Source organism: Ursus arctos, unplaced genomic scaffold, assembly GCF_023065955.2.
Source record: "Ursus arctos isolate Adak ecotype North America unplaced genomic scaffold, UrsArc2.0 scaffold_17, whole genome shotgun sequence".
NCBI classification, from domain to species: domain Eukaryota; kingdom Metazoa; phylum Chordata; class Mammalia; order Carnivora; family Ursidae; genus Ursus; species Ursus arctos.
In genome coordinates, this window is record NW_026622841.1 from 25262522 (window position 1) to 25284966 (window position 22445).

General features: G+C 38.5%; 1 protein-coding gene across 9 annotated transcripts in view; it reads left to right on the forward strand.

Moving 5' to 3' along the window:
• SMAD2 (SMAD family member 2) overlaps positions 1 to 22445 on the forward strand; it is an 84391-nt gene that overhangs the window by 2008 nt on the left and 59938 nt on the right. For all 9 annotated transcript variants that reach the window (XM_057313108.1, XM_057313107.1, XM_057313105.1 and 6 more), the window contains one exon: positions 21145 to 21432. In XM_057313108.1, the coding sequence (XP_057169091.1) occupies positions 21197 to 21432 (236 nt within the window). In that variant the 5' untranslated portion in view covers positions 21145 to 21196. The remainder of the gene's footprint in view (positions 1 to 21144; positions 21433 to 22445) is intronic.

Sequence of the window (22445 nt, forward strand, 5' to 3'; positions counted from 1 at the left end):
ATGTAACACAGATGGGAGAAATAATGTAAAATGGATTTCATAAATGTATCTTAGTTTGAGGATTTTTTTCGTTTGCCTTAAAAAGCCATATTGGTGGAATTTTTCTCAATCAGAAGATCATTTAGCATTTATATTAAATTCAGAAAGTAACACTGATTTTATTTTTAAAGTTCCTTGATTTTTGCCATAAAGTTAGTTGTGGTAGTAAATAAGAATATTTTGAGTCGAAGTGCCCACTTAGTTTTCTTAATGTTAAAATTGAATTTAAAGTAGTTCATTGGCAAATTTTTATTAATGTGATTGGAAACATCCATTCCTGGGCTTGTTTGGGAAGAAATGGCTCTTAGAGCTTCACTTTTTGTCTTTGTAGCTATGCCTTCTAAAGTGATTTCACACTGTAGGTGTCAGCAAAAGTTTGGTGTTTCATGGTTGTAAGTTACCTGTGCCTAGTTGTAAGTGATCAAATCTCTACACAGTCTGTAAAGTTCATGTAATAACAGTCTTGTAAGAAACCATGCAGGGTAATTTCCTGTTGTTTGTGGCTTGTGAGGCCTGGTATGTGTTTTAACTAAGTAGGAATTTGGGGATGGTTTTGTCCATTTCAGCAGTCATTCTCTTTAATAGGAACAAAGGTGGTTTCTACTTCAGGATGGCAAAAGGTCCCCTTTTCATTTTCATATTGTAAATATTAGAATCCTATTGCTATAATCTTGTTACTTCACGTTGAGGGGAGATATGTGAGTGAAAAACAGTTGAGCTGCATCACCTGCTGATCAAAGACCCCTTAAAATTTTACATTTAGCAAATATTTTCAGTTTTGGCTTTTATAAATGTCTGAAAGCTCTCTTTATTCTAGTTTGGTTTTTATTCTGTTGGCTTTGTGCTTTAGGACTCCAAAGGCCTGGTTTTGTAGCAGCTTTTTATTCAGGTGTTTTTGTAATGCATATAAAAGCTGTATTTAGTGTAGTCTGGCAGATGGGGGCTTATTCATTTTCTTGGGACAAGAGTCATTTTTAGAGGGTGGAGAGGGGCATGTCTCTTAGATACCTTGTCTTCTGGTAAGAGGAGAGGAACCGTTTTTAAGCTTTTAGTTTTTGTCAGATGAAAGCTGTTTTCCACCAAATATTGCAAGGATATGTCAGAAAAGAGAAATCCAAAGATTTCACAAGCAATTCAGGAGAGGTTATACATTTATTCAACAAAATAATTTGTATTTATTGAACAAGTAGCATTTATTTATTCAACAAATAAAATAGCCTGTGCTGTGTGTCAGGCCCTGGACTCAGCGATAAAGGATCTAACAAGAAACAAGTATAACCCTGTTCTTTAATAGAATTCGAAAAGTGGAAACTCCTCCTATCTCCTGCCTGTCCTCCAGTCTTTAGAGTAAGAAAATCATGTTATTGTACAAATTGAGGGAGCTTGTGACGCGTTACTGAGTCAGTTCCTAAAGTATGCTTGCATTGCTTTCTGTCAAATGCAGATGGGAAGATGTCAAGTGTTAAGTCATAGTGTCACTGGCAAGAGTCTGTATTTGGTGGTGGGGGGGACTTGTCACCATTGTTGCACAATGTATACAAACTGAGGATATGGCCAGTGTTTCAGAAACATACTTGTTGCTGAACAGATGAACACATGTAGCGCTAAGCTTAATTAGACCTTAGTTTGATTATCCGTTGCCTTTTAGTTCTAGAAACTGGCTGGAGAAAGAAAACATATCTGCATTAGACAGGTTCCAGTGAAAGAATTGGAAATAAAGTGCAAAGACACTGAGCTACATCGAGAGTAAGGAATGGGCTACAATCTCCTGCAGTGGAACGGCCATGGGTTGTGGAGTCAGAGGGACCTAGGCTAATGGTTGGTTTCTCAGTCACTGTGTTGGTCAAATTGCTTAACTTGTGAGCCTTGGTTTTCTGACCGAAAACAGAGGTAATGACATCTGCCTCTTCCCGTTATTACAAGGATTAAATGATTGTGATTGAAATACCTAGGACATTGCCTCAGACCTAGGGTCTTCCCAGATGATCTCTTGCTCTCTTCTCCTGCCTTTCAGTTGTTTTCTTTCTAATCCAGCTGATTTGCCTACCCTCTTATTCTTGACCTATTATAAAATGTGTTTGAGAAACAGACAGTAAGCCAAAAAGGCCTGGGATAGCTGTAAACTGTCTGAAGTCCACACCTAAAGTTCTAGTCACAGGAGAGCCATTGACACCCTTCATCAGAACCTGTTGGCGTATATTTCAGATGTTTCTAACAAAGTTATCTAGCTTCTAAGCCCACAGTAGATTAGAAAGAAGTAGGTAATGTGGGTAATGTGGGAGGTTAAGGGGAGTGTAGCGGGGGTGGGGGGGTGGGGGGGGTAGGAGGATGGGGAACGGTTAGCCTACTGTCTGATGTAAGAAAAAACAGATAACAGCCTGGTGAGGATAACAGAGATAATCTACAAGACACAAGACAAATATTCAGAGCCTAACTAGCATATCTGGGACCATTCAGTGCAGGACTAGACCTAAAAGCATAGTAATGAATGTTTATCAATTAACTTAAACCGTGTTTGGGAAAATCTTTCTAAGAGTGCAGTAATCTACATAATATACTGTAGATTGTCATTCAGGATGACTAACAAATGTTCCTAAAGGGGTAGAATGTTGTGCTATATCAAATGACTTATTTCATGAAAGATCCACAGTACCTTCTATGACCAACATGCTTTTAGTTAACTTAACACTTTTAGTACTTAACACAGTACCTACTATGACCAACATGTTTTCATTTGTTTTGCCATTTAGAGCAGCACCATGATTCCAGACTGAGAAGCCTTTCATGTTAGGCCAGTAGTAAAGAAAGGTGATCTAAGTAGTGTAGCACCCCATGCCACCCCTTTTCTTCAGAGTAAGTCATTCTTTGTCAGTCTGCAGAGGTGTCATGTAAAACGGTTCACTCCAGCTTTAAAACAGAGTGTGCTAGAGATTTCAAGGACGGAACAAGTGTGGACAGTTTGCTAGTCTGTTGAGGGCTTCTTACCTCTTATGTGTGACTTTGACCCGGTATTAGCCTTAATAATTTTTGGGGGAATTATTCGCCTTCCTACCTCTGAGTTACTTTCTAAATCATCTACTCTATTAAATGCTAATTGGTGACCTTGTAATACATGGCCTTAGCTATTTTTTAAAGATTTTTTTTTTTTTTACCAGTAGTACAAAAGTAGTTCAGTCTTACTCATTTAAAAATGCAGTTTGAGGCTTATTGCTTGTCTTTGATCAATTTTGATCATTGCTCCGGATTGTTATAATTGTAATACATTCAATTAGGACATGTTTCAGTGCTGATTCTAGATAGACATGTCAAGAATAGCTCTCAGCTTCAATTTCAGTAATTTCATGTGGGGAGAATGTAAGTTTGCCAAGCTAGTTGAATTTAGACACTGCCTCTGATTTGGCCAGATAGCCAGAAACATTAGGGTAATTCAGTGATTTACATACTTGCCTAACATTCTAGAGTGGACGCGTTCCTCTTCATGCGTCTGAGCCGCAGCGGTGGAACCGTGCCTGGTAATTTAGATCTGTCTTCAGTTTGTGCTTGTAAGAAAACAGAAATCCTAAAGTCAGTGATTTAATCCCACTAAAATTTGTGAGTTTACTATGAAATGGTCACTAATTCTCCTGTGGGTCGTTCTCTACTTTTTCAAAATCTGGAATTACTTTGGCCTGAAGACAAAAGCAATGGAAAGTGAGTGTAGACCTTAGTTGCTGTCTGTTCAGTCCATGCGTTCAGTTTGCATCTGAAAACCTTCATTTCCTTAAATCTAGTGCCCTACTCCTAACTTTTTAGGGGGAGGGCATAGTTTCAGGCTTAATGTATTCAGTTAGTAAGGAAGAATAATCATGGGGGGGCGCCACTGGAAGTCCATCAAGTTCAGTACCTTGAGGCTTGGAATTCAGAAAAGACTGGATCCGAGGAAGTGACATGGAAAATCTGTGATCTTGTAATTTGCCTGTGTTTAAAGTGAAGTACATTTTCATATGCTGCTTCAGCTCTTCCAACAATTCTATAAAGATAATGGTTCAGCTTTTGTAAATATGAAGGAAATGCTCTATCTTAATTCCATCCTTCATTACAAAATGTGGGGCGGTGAATCCGATTTGCAAAGTTCACAGACTAAACTCCTGATAAATGCTACAATGGGAGCTGGGCCTATGAGCTTTCTCCCTTGATTTGAATGAACTCTGGAAACTTTTTTGTTGACTAGAGCTGTTCTATCTGTGGCAGTGAATGCAAATTTTCCATGTTTAGACCAACCTTTTACTTCCTAGACAGGTGGTTAGGGTGTAGTTCATGTAAACTGGCCAATTCAACTTTTATTTATAAAATGTTTTAAGTATAAGGAGGGTCCAGCTTTGGCCTGAGGTTTGTACGTTGGTCATTTCTGCTCTAAACCCATAGTTTTCAGACTGAAAGCATGCGTGCGCGCGCGCACACACACACACCCCCCTATGCACACAACAACCAGAAGGCTTTTGCAAAAAATAAGTAAATAAAAATAAAACATTCTGCAGAATCTCAAAATGTAAGGGGAATGGGCAGTTGCTGAAGCCCTGCCTGCTTGGTTTTCCCCTTCCCCAGGAAGCCTTTGGAGCTCCACTGACGAATAATAGATCGTGGAGAAAAACCTTGGCTGTCGACCCAAACTGACAGGGTAGACGCTAGCCACATGTGGCTATTTAGCGCTCAAACTGTGACTACAGTAACTGAGGAAATAAATGTTAAATTTAATTTAATAGAAAGTTCTGTGGAACAACCCTACTCTAGACTTGGCGTTGATTGCACTTTCACAGCCTGAGGACTGTACCCACTTGACGTGGCTGTACGTGCTGCTTCAGCAGAAGGTCAGGACAGGCTCTGGGAGTTTGAAGGGCAGTTGCAGTACTGAGTATTCATGCTGAGTTGAGTCTGGGCCTGAGCTTGTCTGGTCTCCTAATAATTGGATGCCTTTTTTTTTTTTTTTTTAATAATCTGGGAATGATAAACCAGCATGTAATTTTATGTCTACAGGCTGACTATAGACCTATAGATTCCATACAACTCATTCAGGGTGAAAGGCATAGAACTCCAAGAACAGGCAGTCTCTTCACACAGCAATCCCTATGTAATGTGGACTTTCACTGAACAAATGACCTAGTTTCAGGGTTAAATTCAAGCTCTCACATTACGTTTTGACAGTCCATAAAACTGAATACACAAATGTTTTCTATTTGCTTTAGTTTAAAAGGCACCCAGCGTTCTCCATCTCATGGGGCCACGTTGGGTTTCCAGTGGCAGTATCTTTCCTTACTAGCTTACAACTTTGAAAAAAAGTGTAGTGAGAATTGAGAAATCTGTTTTTTTTTTCCAAATAGTTTTTATGTTTTTTTATTTTTTTCATGCTTTCTGTGCTCCTCATTTCTTTGACTAAAACCATTGTAAAAATCCACGTCATTAGCAATTTGCTTTTTTCCTACCTGTGTGGTATATGTTTGAATGTGGATGGTCAAAAACCTAACAGTGATTTTATACTATTTCTAGAAGGACCTTAGGTGTTCTTTGAGATGGTACCATCATATTTCAAGTGTTTTATGTTGAAACATCTAACTTGATTTTCATTTGAAATAAAAATTCATATAGGTATTTGGGGAATATTTGGTATTTGCAATTTGAAGATATTTGAAACCTACATTTGCTTTCTATATTTAATCACTTCCTTTGTTCTAGACTTGAACCTTGTGAAATGGTTTTTTTGCCATCTTTTATATTCTGTTTCCTACGTCCCTTTCAGAAGTCACCAGTGAATTCTGAACAGCCAAGTTTAGCAGTCTTTTTCAGTTATCATACTACTGTTCTCAGTATTTGACATTATTGACTATACTTTTCTTTATCTTGGTTTCTTAAAATCTCACAGACCTGCTGAAACAGACTCAGATTAGGCCCATTCGACCTGTTACAAATATTGAATAAAATGAAGGGCTTCATTTCTCTGGTGTATATAGTTGATCTAGAGAGGGAGGGGAAGAGGAGAGGAGAAGGAGAGGGAGAGAATGTTCCCAGGTATACCAGAAACTTGGAAATCAGTCAGTGTTAAGGAAAAACAGACTCTGGGGGAATTTATGAGGTAAGAATCCAGTAGCTAGGGATGGAGTTGTAATGCCAAGACTCAGGGAACTATATGCTAAATGTGTGTGTGCACGCGCGTGTGTGTAGAAACTGTTCCAATATCATTGAAACATCTGTGGCCTCTGGCAAAAACAAGACTCAGACCTCTCTATGAAGGAACTAGAAAAACACTAGTCTTTATAGATGGACTTAAATATCACATGAGGGCCAAGCATGATAAATAAAAAGCAGATACCAGCTAGATGTAGAATGATGGGCTTTTAAAATAGGTCATACATTATTGTCATTCAGAATTCAAAAGGTACAAAAGGATATATGGTGAAAAGTCTGTGCCATCCTGTTCCTTGCCCCACCCAGTTGTCTTTCCAAAGGCTGGTAGCATTACTAGGTTTTTGTGTAATGCTCCAGAAGCTCTGTGCATATATGAGCAGCTCTGTGCATCTGTAACCTTTTAGTACACATGGTCATGTATTTTACATAACAGTGCATCTTGTAGATTATTCCACATCAGGACATAATAAGTACCTTTTTACTTTGGTTTTACGTATTTTTTATATGGGTGCCTATAATATATTTAACTGGTCGTCCATTGGCGGACATTTAGGTTATTTCCAGTCTTGTGGTATTAAAAACAGTGTTGCAACAAGTAAACTTTGTTTATTCATCATTCTATGCATGCATGAGGTAGATTTCTAGAAGTAGGTTAAAGGATATCTACATTTGTATATTTATTTTAGGGAATGTGCTTTATCCCCCCCCCCTTTTTTTAGTGGGTAGTACATGCACATGGTGCAAAATTCAAAAGAACAAAATAGTAAATAATGAAAAGTAAGTCTCCCTTAGACCCAGGTCCACTTTCCAGAAATGGAACCACTGTTAATGAGCTTCTTTCTTGTGTATTCTTCTAGAGCTGCTCTAACGTGGCCCCTCGCCACATGTGGCTGTTGGATACTTGAAATGTAGCTAGTCAGAACGAGGTGGCCTGCCAGGTGTAAAATACAGAGATTTATAACAGTACAAAAAATAGAATGTATTTTAATTTTTTATGCTGATTGCACATTGAAATAATATTTTGGATATAGTGGGGTAAATCAATTAATTATTTAAATGATTAATTTAACATTTTTACTCTAGCTTTTTAATGTGGCTAGTAGAAAATTTTCAGTTGTGTGTGTGGATGGCATCCTGTTTCTGTTGGGCAGCACTGGCCTAAAGAAATTCCTCGTGGATACAAACATGTAGGAATATATGAGAATTTCTCTTCCCAGGTAGGTTTTTTTTTCTTTTGCATTGTAGTCTGTGGGAGCAGAAATCTCTTGCTAAGATGATGGTTAAAAGAGACATCAGGCAGTTCTTCGCTGTCTCGTTTACTCTTAACCATTTACCATGATCATTGTGGGTCTCACCAATGAAAGTCATGCTTCCATTGACTTTTATGGTGTTTGTGCACTTTGGAGAGAAGCCTGACGTTATTCTTGGCTCTCTGTTTTTGAACCTGCTCTAATTTGCACTGGTTGCCTCTGCACCTAGGACATGGCCATCATCCTGGGATTCCCCTTCATGGTCCTCTTATGGGGTTCTTCACTTTCTCCTTTATTAGATCTCTTATTCTTTTGGCTCTCCCTCCTTTTGATGAAACATATCCTTCCAAGACTTTCCTTGGGAGAGAATGTGTTGGGTAAATATCTGGAGATGTTACGTGCTTGAAAATACCTTTATTCTGCCCTGGTTGGGTAATAGAATTCTAGGTCGGAAGTAATTTTTTTTCGCCAGAATTAATGAAGGTGTTGGTCTATTGACTTCACTTTCAGTGTTACTCTTGAGATAACAGAGCTTCTGGTTTCTTCTCTGAATAACCTACTCTTTTCTCCTAGGAGACTTTAGGCTTTTCCTTTGTCTTCAGCATTCTGAGGTTTCACCCCCACCAGCCTGGATGTGGGTATGTTTTCTGCTGTTGTCCTGAGGTCTTGATCCTTGATCGGCCCTTTAGATCTGGAAACTCCCATCTTTCAGTTCAGGGGTTATTTCTAGATTTCTTTGAAACCCCCCCCCCCCCCCCCAATCTCATGTCTTTTTGAAGTCCTGTTTGGATATTGGACCTCCTGAATTGGTCTTCCAGTTTTCTTCACTTTTTCTGCTATTTTCCATCCTACTGTTTTTTACCTTCTGAAAGATTTCCTCTATCTTACTTTCCACCCCTTCTATTGATGCCCCCCCTTCTGTTATCAAAAACCATCAAGCTATCCAAGAACTCTGCTTTTATTCTTTGAATGTGTCTTGTAAAGCAAGCTGCTCTTGCTTCAGGGTTGCTCTCTCTCCCCTTGTTTCTCTAGCTGTGTTGATGATTTTTACAATGTTTTCTTTTCTCTGTATGGTCTCAGATTTCTTGAGTTGCATTTTACTGTTTTTAGCCATTTTTCCCTTAGGCAATGAGAGTCATCCTTGATTACAGAGGTAGGGGTCCAAAAAGTTGCTTAGAAACTGAGCATGTGGGTGAGTCTTGTCTCCTTTCAGTTTCATTGTAGAGTGATCTGTGTGGGCTGTTTGTTGGTAAACTCTCAGTATTAGTATCTGTACGTCTTCCCTCCTGGGTTTGGTCAGGTACCCCAGAGAAGACTCTTGATCTGACTAAATGGGTAAAGGTCTGGCTGCTAGTATTTTGGAAGCCAGAACCCATTGGAGGAAGGGGTTCGGAGTCCGCATTTAGCATACAATGTACTCCTCCTGTTCCTTTACTCCCTCTCTTTTCGTAGTGGTCCCCAGACCATCTCCTAGTCCAGTGAGACTGTTTTACTCTCCGCTGAGAATAAACATTTGATCTTTCGGAGAGGGAGAGGAACAAGTACCCAGTGACACAGAGTGGGGGAGCAGGTCTGAGGATGTCATTGTTTCTCAAATCTCTCTCACCCAGTCCTGCCTGTTTCTCTCAACCTTCAGTGTTTGCTGTGACTGGTACTGTCTTTTACTTAACCCTTTGAGGATTCTGCTGTGAAAATCAGATGTTTCCCTACACCTCGCATAGAGTTAGTTCTCTGATCTGTTCAACAATGACTGCTTATCTGTTCATTTTCCAGTTACCAAAATTTTGCTTGTTTTCTTTTTTACTCTTCTCTCTGTCCTCATGAAATTGTCTTTTTTCTTTTTCTAATTTTATTATGGTTTTTAATAGGCTGTTTTCACCTGCAACCTACTGATTAAAGTTTTCCATTAAAAAAAATTGTAAGCATAACCCTCTGAAAGAATTAGAATAGAATGTATAACTTCAAATCAGGATGAGGAAGTGGAAATAAATTTGATCATTCCAACAGAAGGCAGAAGAGGAGGAAAAAAGCAAAGAAGATGCTTAGGTATTAGAAAACACAAAATAAGATGATAGAAAATTAGCTGAAGTATTTTCATAAACCCAATACATAATTTCAGGTAGAGCTTGGTGATTAAAAGAGAATGAAACGTTAAAAAAAAAAAAACCCTCAACTAAATGCTTTTTATTAATAGACATACTTAAAAGTATGATGACATAGTTTCAAAGTAAAGGAATAAAAAATATATATATACGCTAGGCATAAACTATGTCTTAATCCATCTTGGGCTGCTGTAACAGTATTCCATAGACTTGGGGCACTTACGAACAACAGAAATTTATTTCTCACAGTTCTGGAGACTGGGAAGTCCAAGTTCAAGGCGCCAGCAGATGTGGAGTCTGGTGAGGACCTGCTTCCTCCTTCATAGATAGCTGTCACTTTGCTGTCACCTCATACGGTGGAAGGAGGCAGGAGAATTCCCTAGGGTCTCTTTTGTAAGGACACTAATCCCACTTATGAGGAGATGTTAGGACATGTTAATAAAGAACTAAAAATTAATGAGCTAACTATACAATGCAATGAGTTAGAAAAAGGAAGGAAATAAAGTTAAGAAACATTAATGAAAAAAAAAGTTATAATCAGATCAACTAAATGAAAGGTGCTAAGTTGAAAAGACTACGTTTGCCAAGATTGATAGAGGAGGAAAAACGGGCACAAATGTATTAGAAATCAAAAAGGGATATAACTAACTACAGACAAATTGAGATTAAAAAAAAAAAACAGCAACAACACTGTGAAGAGCTTTTTGCCTTTAAATTTGAAAACAAATAGAATGCACAGTTTCTTGCAAAATAAATGATCAAAATTGGCTTAAGAATAAGAAACTTGACAAGATTATTATTTATTTAATTTTCTTTTTTTAAAGATTTTATGTATTTGTCAGAGAGAGAGAGAGCGAGCACAGGCAGTGGAAACAGCAGGAAGAGGGAGAAGCAGGCTCCCTGCTGAGCAAGGAGCCAGATGTGGGACTTGATCCCAGGACGCTGGGATCATGACCTGAGCAGAAGACAGACGCTTAACCAACTGAGCCACCCAGCGGTACTAACAAGATTATAATTTAAAGACTTAAGTTAGACATCTCTGTATAGCAAAATAAGATTAAGTAAAAATCCCAAACCAAAAACCCAAATCCCAAGTGAAAACCCCAGATGGGAAAGTTGTATAAAACATATGAAGGGGGACACCTGGGTGGCTCAGTCAGTTAAGTGTCTGTCTTTAGCTCAGGTCATGATTCCAGGGTCCTGGGATCAAGTTCCACTTTGGGCTCCCTGCTCAGTGGGGAGTCTATTTCTCCTTCTTCCTCTGTCCCTCTACCTGCTTGTGTGCGCATGCGTGTGCTCTCAAATAAAATCCAAAGCCATATGAAGAATCAGTAATTCCAGTTTTATACAAAATGTTAATAGAAAATAACAGAAAAAGTTATTTTGTTAGGCTGCTGTAATCTTGATACTCTGGGTGAGACAAGTGTAGTATGCAAAGGGAGGTGAGTAGGCCACATCTCACTAATGGACGTTGGAATAGAAATTTTAGGTAAAATGTTAGTATTTGCTTAAAAAATACCATGACTAATAAGGGTGTGTCTCAGGAATGTAAAGATGATTAAACATTAGAAAACTCATAAATGAAATGAACACATCAAAGGAGAAAAGCCATATGATAATCTTCATGGTTGAAGGGGGAAAAAAAGCATATGATTAAATTCTGTACTCATTCTTAGAAAACTTAGTATAAGAGAACTTAATTTGAATAAACTATTGTTGGTTAAAAAAAAGAACAGACAAGTGTACATAAGGCATGATTCCAATTATATGAGTTTCTAGAACGGATATAATTACTTTGATAGAAGTCAGATCAGTAACTGCCTGGGGTGAGGAAGGTAGATTGACTGAAAAGGGACAAAAGGAAACTTTCTGGGATGGTGGTTATGTTGGTGTATACATTTGTCAGAACTCATCAAACTATACATTTAGCATTTGTGCATTTTATTGTGTGTAAACTATGCCTCAATAAAGTTGATTTTTAAACCGTATGTAAAAACCATGCATTTCTGTATACCAGCAAGACACAAAATTTAAATTTAAAAAGTCACTATTTAAAATGACAACAAAAGCCACAACATATCTAGGACAAAATAAACATGTGTGAGACCTAAATGGAGAAAATTTTAATACTCATATAATTCAAATTATAAGCAGATGTACTTGTGTTTATGAATGGAAGACACTATTATTAACATGTCAGTTTTCCTCCACTTATTTATATATTTGGTGTCATTCCAATTAAAATCCCAGGAGGTGAAAGAGGATTCACTTTATCAGATACCAAGATAATTCTTTCGCTTTAGTAGTTACGATGTGATGGTATTTAGATTAATGGAAGATAGAGATTAAGGGAAGAAAAGAAAAGAGCCTAGAAAAATAAGTAGCATTGTAATTGCTAGGGAAGTTTCAATATATGGTACTGGTATACTTGGTTATCTTTGTTGGGGAGGGGAAGAGCCCTACCTCACAACATATACAAAAATAAGTTACAAGGATGAAAAGCAAAACTTTAGACTTAATGACTTTTAAAAGATGACAACAAATGGAAGGATTTTAAAGAAGATCCCAGTGTATACATAATACAGTATTTAAAATACTGATTAAATATGTTCACATTAAAGTAAAATCTTAAGTATATAAAAAGCCATTGGAAGTCACTTGCTGGATGAGGATATGTGGCTTGTGTGATTAAAAAAGATTATCATCCAGAATATGTAAATAAACCTTGTGAATTAAGGAAAAGATGGTGAATATGAGCAGGTAATTCAAAGGAATAGAATCCTGAAAAGTCAATAAACATGAAAATATTCTCAAACTTCTTAGTAGTCAGGAAAGTGCAAAACTTCAGCAACCCTCTGTGTCAACACCCATCCTTTTGGCAAAAGTTCGAGGGACCAAATAATGTCAAATGTTGGGCAGAGTAGGAACTCCTACTTCCCTGGTGGGAATGACAATTGCTGTCACCAGGTTGACCGTATTTGGTAAAGGATATGTGTGAGTCCTTCTATGCAGCCTTTCTGCTCCTGGGCATATGTCCTAAGGCAGTGGCTTTTCATATGTTTTTTACAGACCCTGGTGGAAAGTAGTATTTTACATGTGACAAAAACTGAATTAAAAATTTTTAAAAAGTGTACTCTGTTTTCTACTGTATTCTGGCTTATTTTCTCTGAGTTTTATTCTTAATTTTTGTCTGTTTTTTCTTTTTCTTTTAGAAAGATATTTTTCAGAATTAGCTAAATGGATTTCATGTTCACCAGTGGTTCACGACCCTGACTTTAGAGAAATAGCAGAGGAGAAGATACAGTAAAATGTCCATTTTAATTGAAAGAGACCACGAATTAGGTTGTAGTGTACCGTGTATTTCTCACTGTGGCTCTTCTTTTTGATCAAGAAGTCTGAAAGTTTCTGCCCTTGAACAGTTGTCACATACCTTAAGAAGATAAACATCTGACTACTCATGGCAGCTTGTAAAAGTGGAGAATTGGAAACAATCTAAACAGGAATCAAAAGGAGAATGGACAGTTAGCTGTAACAGTCACACAGTGCAGTGCTGGATGAGCTGAAGTGAATGAGCTAGAGTGCAAGATTATATATCGTGTCGGCATGGATAGTAATAATAGTGGAAGAAAAAACATGACATGAACAGTGTTAAAGTTTCATAGAAATTTATAAAATGTGCACGTTTATTTTATGAATACTATATGTAGCAAAACCATTAAGTGACAATGGGGGAAAATCAGGGTTGTGATGATCTCTGAGAAGCAAGGAGGAGGGGAATGGGAATGGAAAGGTATATGTAGGGCACTTGAGCTGTATCCATCTATCATGTCTCATTTCTTATATCTGATCAAATACCGTAGAATGTTAAGAATTGACAGAGCTGAGTGGGAGGCCCAAGGGTGTTTCCATAATTTTTTTGGTATGACTGAAATATTTAACTTTTTAAGATAAACACCACAGTAAAACCCAAGATATTTGGAAGAATAAATTCAAGAAGTTGTGTGAGACCTTTCCAGAGAAAATTATACAACTTATTGACGGATAGTAAGTCCAAAATAAGTGGAAACATCTCATTTTCATAAATAGGGATACTCAATATTATAAATATGTTGGTTCTTCACAAATTAATGTGAATTCATTGCACTTGTAATCAAAATCCTGTGAGTTTTGGTGGAACTTAGTAAACTAAACTTAAGATCACTAACATCAATTTGAAAAATAGAGAGAGGGGCTCACCCTGCAGGTAATCCACTTACTGGAAAGCAGGAGTCAGTAAAATCCTGTGATACTGGTGTAGGTTTGAACAAGTACAGTGAACAGAATACAAAGCCCACAATCAGATGTTGGTTTGTAGGGATTAGGTACGGGAGCTGCATGAATTACCAGAGAAAAGATAAACTGTTTCGTACATGGTGCTGACAAAGTGGGCTATCCTTCCAGGAGGGGTTCAGGTCACTATCTCAGCCCCTAACCAAAAACAAATTCCTCGTATATTAGAAACGTAAATGTGAAAAGCAAAACTAAAATATCTGCAAGAATATCTAGGGAGGAGTATCTTTAACATCTTTGTAACCTCAGATTCCTCATTTGGAAATAAGGGTATCTACCCTACTAGCTGCTTGTGAGAGTTGAGTTAATGCTTACCTGGACCCTGAGACTAATCTGTTGTGTCGTAGAGTAAGCAAGCACTCAGTCAGTCTTCTGTGTTTGCGGGCAGAAACGGATTTCTTTAGAAAGAAGCAAAGTGCAGCATAAAGGATTCTAACGTATAAATTTGTGTACTCTAAAGCTATAAGAAAATGAGAAAACGTTCTAAGGCTTTGGAGATTTTTTGTAATACATAACGCATGATAGGATTTCTATCAGAGTAAATACAAGAAGCAAAGAACAGCGGGGTTGAAGACTACAAAGAACACGTACTGTAGTTTAAGGAAATATGTAGAGAATCCTGTTTGTGAAGCTATGTTACACCACGATTAATAACTTGCAGGCTTTATTTGTGAGTTCGGGATAATCAGACCTCTTACTTAACTGAAACTTTCCAGTGAGTAATCTTTGAATCCTAATTTTACTGATCTATCACTTGATAAGCTTTCTTACTGAGCTGTGCAGATGAAGTCTTCCTATTCTAATGAATCCTGCTTGTATGTCTCACTTATTGCTGAAATTAGGAACAGAATTAGTATCTGAACTTGTTTTTCAGTTCTTGCAGATGTTGGAAAAAAAATTCTAGCTTCAGTATAGCACTTGCTGCCACACTATGGGAGGAATCTGTATATTCTGCAAATGACTCATTCATATTTCAATAACTTGATCATAAATCTAGTTTTCTTACTCCCTTTTGTCTTCAGCTTAGAGCATATTGACATGGATTCCTTGTAAAAACCTAAATTCAGTCTATTAACATTTCAAGACTGTTGGCTAAATATATCTTAGCTATTTAAAATGCTCAACTGGTTGAAATGTATTATCAGCATTACTGAAAAATATTTTACTGAATAATTTAAAAGTTCTCCAGAGATAATTAGCCAAGTGTCAGCCAGCATGGTTACAGAGACATGACAAGTTGAGGCTGGTAACTTTCAGTGATTACATCGTTCCAAGGTGGTCATAAGTGCTGTTCTAAGACATGGGACACTGAGATCATGTGGTTGTACTAGGCCATGAGGTCATTCAGATGACCCAGAGTAGGTTTAAACTTTTCATGTGTTTGTTCCATGAAGAAAAAAAAATTAAGGTTTCATAGAAAACTTTCATATCCCCAAGAATGCATCTGAACTCCTAAGAAACATTTCTCCTGACAGAAGTGTCCAGAGGACCTGTTACTTAGATTCTTCCTGCTGCTGAGAATCCCTTTCAGTGTTGCTGATTATCGGAAGTTTAATTTTTATTCATTTTTTTAGGTTGAGTTCTCATACATGGATTAATTGAACCAAAGGTCTAGACACTTTGAGATAAATTCTTCTTCTATTTTGCTTGTTCTGTCAGTTTTTCACAAGAAACAGGGATCCCTTTTGGAACTCACAGAGAGTTTTGTTCTAAGGCTAAAATTGGTGTGGGGCCGGAACTGGACCTGGAGAGGCCTTAGAAACCAAGCCTGAAGACCAGCTGCCTTTGCTTTTCAGCAGGACTCACTGTCTCTGCTTTGCCTGGGCACACTCTTGCTTCTGTGCTGACTACCCTTCCCCGAGCCTCTGTGGTCTTCTGGTCATGTCATGAGCACGGTGACTTACATAAAGGCCTGTATAATGCTGACCCGGTAACAGCCTTCAGATTTGCTTCTCTTTCTCTGTTCAGATAGGGATTTGTCTACCACTGCATGCTCTTTAGTTATGTTCCTTAGTGGTAGTTGTTTTTGAATCCTCCTTTTCCCTAAAATGTCTGCATCCACTTGGTCAATAACGGGTGAATCGTCTCAAAAATAACTGAAGGAATACTCCTGTCCTTAGCTCTAGCTTCTGTCTTTGGCTCTGTCATCCGAGCCGGCCTTCCTCTCCCGGGTGGCCTACCACATGGCTTCCCTGTATCCCATATTGATCCCATATTGTAGCAATACCTGGATTTTTTGGTAACTCCTAAAATGTTATCTGCCTCTAGAAAACATGCTGAACTTTCTGCCTGATGTTCTCTCCTCTCTCTTTCTTTTCAGGCTTCTGCTGTGGTGTCCCTGTTGTGATACCTCTCCCTTCTAAAGGTTGAATTAATAAGCATGTTCTCTGTGCTCGGATAAGACTATGTCACATGGTACTGAGGTTTATACAGCTGGCTCCCCTTCAGCATGCTTTGTGGCAGAGTAGGAATTCAACAGAAGCCCGAGGTAGCCAGCTATACCTTTTGCTGCCGGGTAGTCCCAAACGTCGACTTTGGTGGATTATTACGTGGTGTTTGATGGAATTTTGTGTATTTGCTCTATTTGTCAAGTTGTAGTTTTATGTACTAGAGTGCTTATTTATGTGTATTATGACAGAGTCTACCACTGTAAACAGCTTAACAGTGCTACTCTCAAGTTCTGTCTGTTCTTTACTTACCCTACAGATCTCTAGCTCTGAGCGAACCTCACGTTCTCACCAGTTCTGCTCTACTGCTAAAGAAAGTCACATAATCCTGCTTATTGGCTCCTTTCACATTTTTAGTGTCTAAACCACAGCTGGGCTATCAAGAGTGCCAGGGTGGCATTGTGATGTGGAGTTCCAGGAGACGTCCCTTAAAAAGTCTATCCATGGCCAAATAAATTTATGAAATTTGGCATACTGTATTGCCTCTTCTGGGAGATCCTTGGAACAGTCTCCTGAATTGAGGCTGGGGGCCTTAACCTCATTACTCGTTCCTCCCTTATGAGGAATGAATAGGATTATTTATTAGGTTGTGACCATTTTTTTTTTTTTTTTCTAGCAAACTATACCGCGGCCTGAGTATCTTCAGTTGGGAGACCATTTTGAGAATGGTCTTTTGAGAATTATACTTGTTTCTTTTTTTCGGTAAATGTATAGCTTTATTACAACAGCCTTACTACCGTGCAGATTCTGTGCAGTTTTCCATGGAGACCGTCATATCACCAGAGAATATGCCTCTTCTTTCCAGTCTTTGTGCCTTTTTTTTTTTTTTTTCTCTTTCTTGCCTTAACTGGGCTGGCTAGAACATCCAGTGCATTATTAAATAGAAGAGGCAACAGTGGACATCCTTGTCTTATTTCCAGTTGTAAGGAAGTGGATTTAATGTTTCACCCATTACATATGTTGCTGGCTCTAGGTTTTTCGTAGATGTCCTTTTGCAGAATAAAGAACTTCTTCCTCTTTTCTATTTTTCTATTTCCAGTTTGCTGAGACTTTTAAATCATAGATGGATATCAAATTAACATTGTCAAATGCTTTCTTTTTTTCTGCATTGGTTAAGAGAATCATAAGGATTTTCTCCTTTATACTATAAATGAGGTGCTTACTTTTTTTTTTTTTTTTTTTTTTAATGTCAAGTCAGTTTTGTTCCCTGGGATAAACCCCACTTGGTGATGATATATTACCTTTTCTGTGTATGTTACTGAATGTGACTTGCTAATATTTGTTACGGATTTTTCCATATAGAAGTGTAGACCTTTGCATTGCGTTAGTGCAGAATCTTGGGTCCAAGCCAGTTTCTTGCTCCCGTGCCAGGATCGGATAGCTTTTTCTTCTACTCATTCCTCAGCATGGGTGTATCTTTGTCTGGGACTGGTGGTGGCAGTGTCTCCTGCCTTCCTGTAGCGGAGTAGACTGTGGTTATTGTTATGTGGTGAAAGGCTTATTTGCGTGTGGTAGGTGGGCAAGTAGATTCTGCCCCCTCGACCCTCTTCTCTCTCCTCCAATAGTACCGTAGCTTTCGCTCTGTTCTTTCCCTTGGGCTCTGGGTGTGGGAGGCTTTCCTGATTCTCCCCTCCTAGGCTTTTGTTTCATAAGAGATGCCACTAAGGGGGAAGAGCTGTCTCCCAACTCTTGCTCCATGCCAGTCTTTCAAGAGATCTCAGTTGAAGCCCTTGGAGAAGAGCTTGTGAATGAGTGCAGATTTCTTCTGTCTGGGTCTTCCACAAATTCTTAACTGTCATCCTAGCCGACACTCAGCCGTTATCTTCACTTCTGTCTTCAACTTTGAGCCCATTGATATGACTGTGTTTCCTTTGTATCTGTGGGTTGTTTTCTGTCATCATTTCTGATAAGTTCTTGGCCAGTATCTCTTCATGTATTTTTTTCTGCCCTGGTTTCTCTTTCTTCTCCTTCTGGGACTCCAGTTTAACTCCACTTAAACCCAGTAGACATTTGGTCTTGGATATTCAGGTTTTTTTTTTAATGTCCCCCCCCCCTTTGTGTTTCAATTTGGGTACTTTGATTTGACCTGTTTCCAAGTTCACTGTTCATTACTGTTATTAAATCCATCTAAAGAAATCTTTAATTCTGATACTGTGTTTTTCATTTCTAACATTTCCCTGTGATTGTTTTTTTCTAGCTTCAGTGTATGTAATGAAATTCTCCCATTTCTTTATGCATGTTGTCTGTGTCTTCCATCAGGTCCTTTAATGGTTTTGTCTCAGTCATTTTAGTCAGTTTAGTAATTCCGACATCCGGGCCCTCTCTAATCCAATTATATTCATAATTTCACCTTTGCCTGTGGCTTGCTATTCCCTGTATCTTGTAATTTTTGATTGAATGCTGAATATTTGTATAAAAACCATACAGATTGAAGAAAATGGTATTTACTTACAGAAAACTGCCCATCATTTCTTGTGTTTAATAGATGGTGGGGTTAAATCAATAAGCTGTGTTGTCGGGGCTAGTTCAGGATTTTGTTGCAACTGTAGTGTTTTGAGAGCAGGATTGAGACTTTGCCTTTGGAAGATTTGTTGTCTGAGTGTAATTCCAGCTGCCTCTTTGTGCTGTATATCTGAGCCTTCAGCTTCCTTGACCTGGCGTGATTTCTCTGTTTATAGCCCAGTTGTCAGTCCCTTGGTCATTCTGGATTTCTTTTTGCTCTAGTCCTACCCCAGACTTCGGTGCAGAGTGAGGTATCTCTCTGCTAGTAACACCTTCAAGGGGTTCCTTGCAGCAGCCCGTCCCTAATCCAGCCTTGGTAGTTCAGTGTCCAGAGTATCGGGGTGAAAGTTTTTCTCTTAGCTCTGCTCTCCCACCTCAGCCCTTGGCAGCTGAATGTCTGAGATCTCTTGGGTTGATTTCTCTCACTTGTCCTGCACATTCTCTCCCCTCCTTGTCAGAGGACAGATAACTTGGATTTGAGGGAGACCATAAGCTTCTTAGGGCATCTGTTTCCAGGCCTGTCTCCACACCTTTGGCATACTTTGACAAGCATGCAGTGGAGCCCTGTAGAAATGAGTGGTTGGGTGGTACAGGTTTGCTCTGTGAAATCCTCAGAATTTTAGTATGTCTTGTAAACTGTTAAAATTTATTAAAGAGTAGATTGGTTTTTCCTTACCCTCCTCTAGGGTAGGATTCTTCCTCTGTAGCTGCTACACCGGGAGAGAAACCATTCCTGGGACTCTCTTCTTTCATGGCTCAGCGCTTTTTGGAATTTAGTTCCACTTAGATTACTTTGCATCCTAAACTCTGATGGGTTCAGAAGAAAACATGATTTCGTAGCCTTATCTGGCTTATTCTGCTTGTTAGGGTGAAATGCTGGTTGGGTGTCATTTCTACATCCTGATTAGAGGAGGGGCTCCTCTACACCTTTTACTTTGTAGCCTGGATATACCTGCTTCATTCTAGCTGACTTTTTGTAGGGTTTTTTTTTTTTTTTTAAGATTTTATTTATTTATTTGAAAGAGAGCAGGAGCAGAGGCGGAGGGGTAGAGGGAGAAGCAGACTCCCTGCTGAGCAGGGAGCCCAGCCAGTGTTTGATTCCAGGACCCCAGGATCATGACTGAGCTGAAGGCAGACCTTTAACCAACTGAGCCACCTAGGCGTCCCTGTAGATATTTCTTAGAGCTACATTTCTATATCTCCATTCTTCTCAAGTCTCAGCTCTCCAGTTCTGTCCTCAAATGGTAAATGATCTTGTCTCTTATTTTGAGATTAAAGTCATCCACATTAAAATTTAATTATGGGGCTTGTGAAGAGTGTGGGGAGAATTTATGGTAGGCGCGTAGAAAACTATGCACATGACAAACTGAGATCATTAACTGGGGAAAAGAAAGAGTTGTACAAAAAGGGAAACATGATTATGTAGTAGTTTACTACTGATCTCATCAGACACAAAACTACCTTTGGGAGATAATTATTAAGGTTGGAGGAAAGTGAGCAGTTGTGGTTTAAATCCTCATTTTCCAAAAACAGCAGATAATACCTAAATTTGATGTTTCAAGGGATACCATCATGAGCCTCTTACTTGAAGTACAATAGCAAGAATCAAAGTTAAAAGATTTTAAGGAATTGTACCTTGGTGTGAGAAGAGGAAATATATTTGACTTTAGTTACGACGCATGTTGTTTATTACTTAGATAAAAATGAAAAATATTTTTGAAAACTTAGTCTTGGCAAGGGATCGTATAAGTGAGCCAAACCTTTTCTTCACAGACTGTATTTACCTTTTTTTTTTTTTTAATTTTTGTTGTTTACTTCACACTTGATGCCTTTTCCCTTCTTACAACTTTAGATTTTCCTTTATGATACGTAGTTATGAAATTTTAAAACTTCAGGGAGAGTAGACTTAATACATTTAAAAAATACTTTTGTTAAGTATCCTCAAAAGTGAGAAAAACTTTCTGGTGAAAGTTTGAATATCTGGCTCATTGGTTTTCATTATTTGGTGAAAATATTTTAATTATTGACACTATTAAAAGTTAAAAATGAAGTAGCATTGGTAGTGATAAATTTGCCCAGTGATGGTAAAGATTTTGCTTGCAAAATTACTGTATTTGTCCACTTATAACATGGTTTTGTTTTTTAGAGTTTGTTTCCACAGTTGCTTTAAAGTAGTAAAGACGTTGTCGTGGGAGAAAAAGATAACTCTGAAAGTCTGCTATGATGATGTGAATTTCTGTCTCATAGAGACAGTGTTGAAGTTACGCCTGGATTTTAAAGGTAGCCTCTGAACGATCCCTTCCGTATCTTTTCTAGGTTAGGTAGCGGAGCGTCTTCTCTCAGTGCGGGTTGCAGCCTTGGTAAGAACATGTCGTCCATCTTGCCATTCACTCCACCGGTTGTGAAAAGGCTGCTGGGTTGGAAGAAATCAGCCAGTGGGTCTGGAGGAGCAGGCGGAGGAGAGCAGAATGGACAAGAAGAAAAGTGGTGTGAGAAAGCAGTTAAAAGTTTGGTGAAGAAGCTAAAGAAAACAGGACGATTAGATGAGCTTGAGAAAGCCATCACCACTCAAAATTGTAATACTAAATGTGTCACCATACCAAGGTAAGTGTCGCTAGAGCAGAACTTCTGTGGTCATACTGTTGAAAATTGCTTAAAGGAAGCCAGAAGAAAATTACTGAAATTTTGTTACTGTCAAGTCACCTGTAAATAGTGATTATTAAAACATACGACCACTCTTTTTAACCTGGCATTTCAGTTTTGTTTGACTAGTTAAGACTTGTTTGTTTTACAAGTCATTTTCTTGAACAATGAAGTTTAATCAAGCAAAATAAAATACTTAGTTGTATTGTTTTATCTTCACTGGGTTCATTTACCTTCATTGCCTGAATGCGCCTTTGTAGCTTACCCTCATTTCTGTGATTGAACAACATTGGAATAAAGAGTCAAAGCTTTTCCTCTCGTAGTGCAGTGCTGACTGACAGTTTTCTCCCGCCTTGGTCAAAAGTCCGATCAGTAAAAGAGTTAACGGAGGCAGCTAGCACTGTGATGAATTTTATTTATATAATTTGTGTTTTGAGTTGCAGCATTACTTACTAGAAAGAAAGTCTAGGGGGCAGTGTCTTAGATGTCCAGGGAGTCAGAACCTGGTGCAAAGACCTACCTACTTCTTGTCTTGGTAGGGCCTGTTACTTAAGAGGTTGGAGTTTTATGAGTGTAAATTTAATTATTTGTAGATAAGTACCACTGTCAGAGATGCTGCTTCTTTAATAGTAGCAAGTGGTTTTTAAGTGTTTCACTACTCTTGGTAGACATTACAGGGTTTGGGGGAGTGGCAGCATACAGCATTTTCTAAAAGGACTTCCAGCAGCGTCAGACGTGTGGGCTAGCGTGTAGCACATGAAGCCATGCTACCTGATCGACAGGTTCCCAGTGAGCTTTGGGAGATACAGTCTGGATGCTTGTTGATAATAGATCCCAGTAACACCAGCCTGTGTACTCGCAGATACTAACAGTAGAATGTTTCCTGCCTTATTTGGTAGGTTAATTATGCATTTCTTTTATTTTACTTGCTTCACGTATATCTTAAATAAGAGTCACTTTTTTGGTTTTTGCTT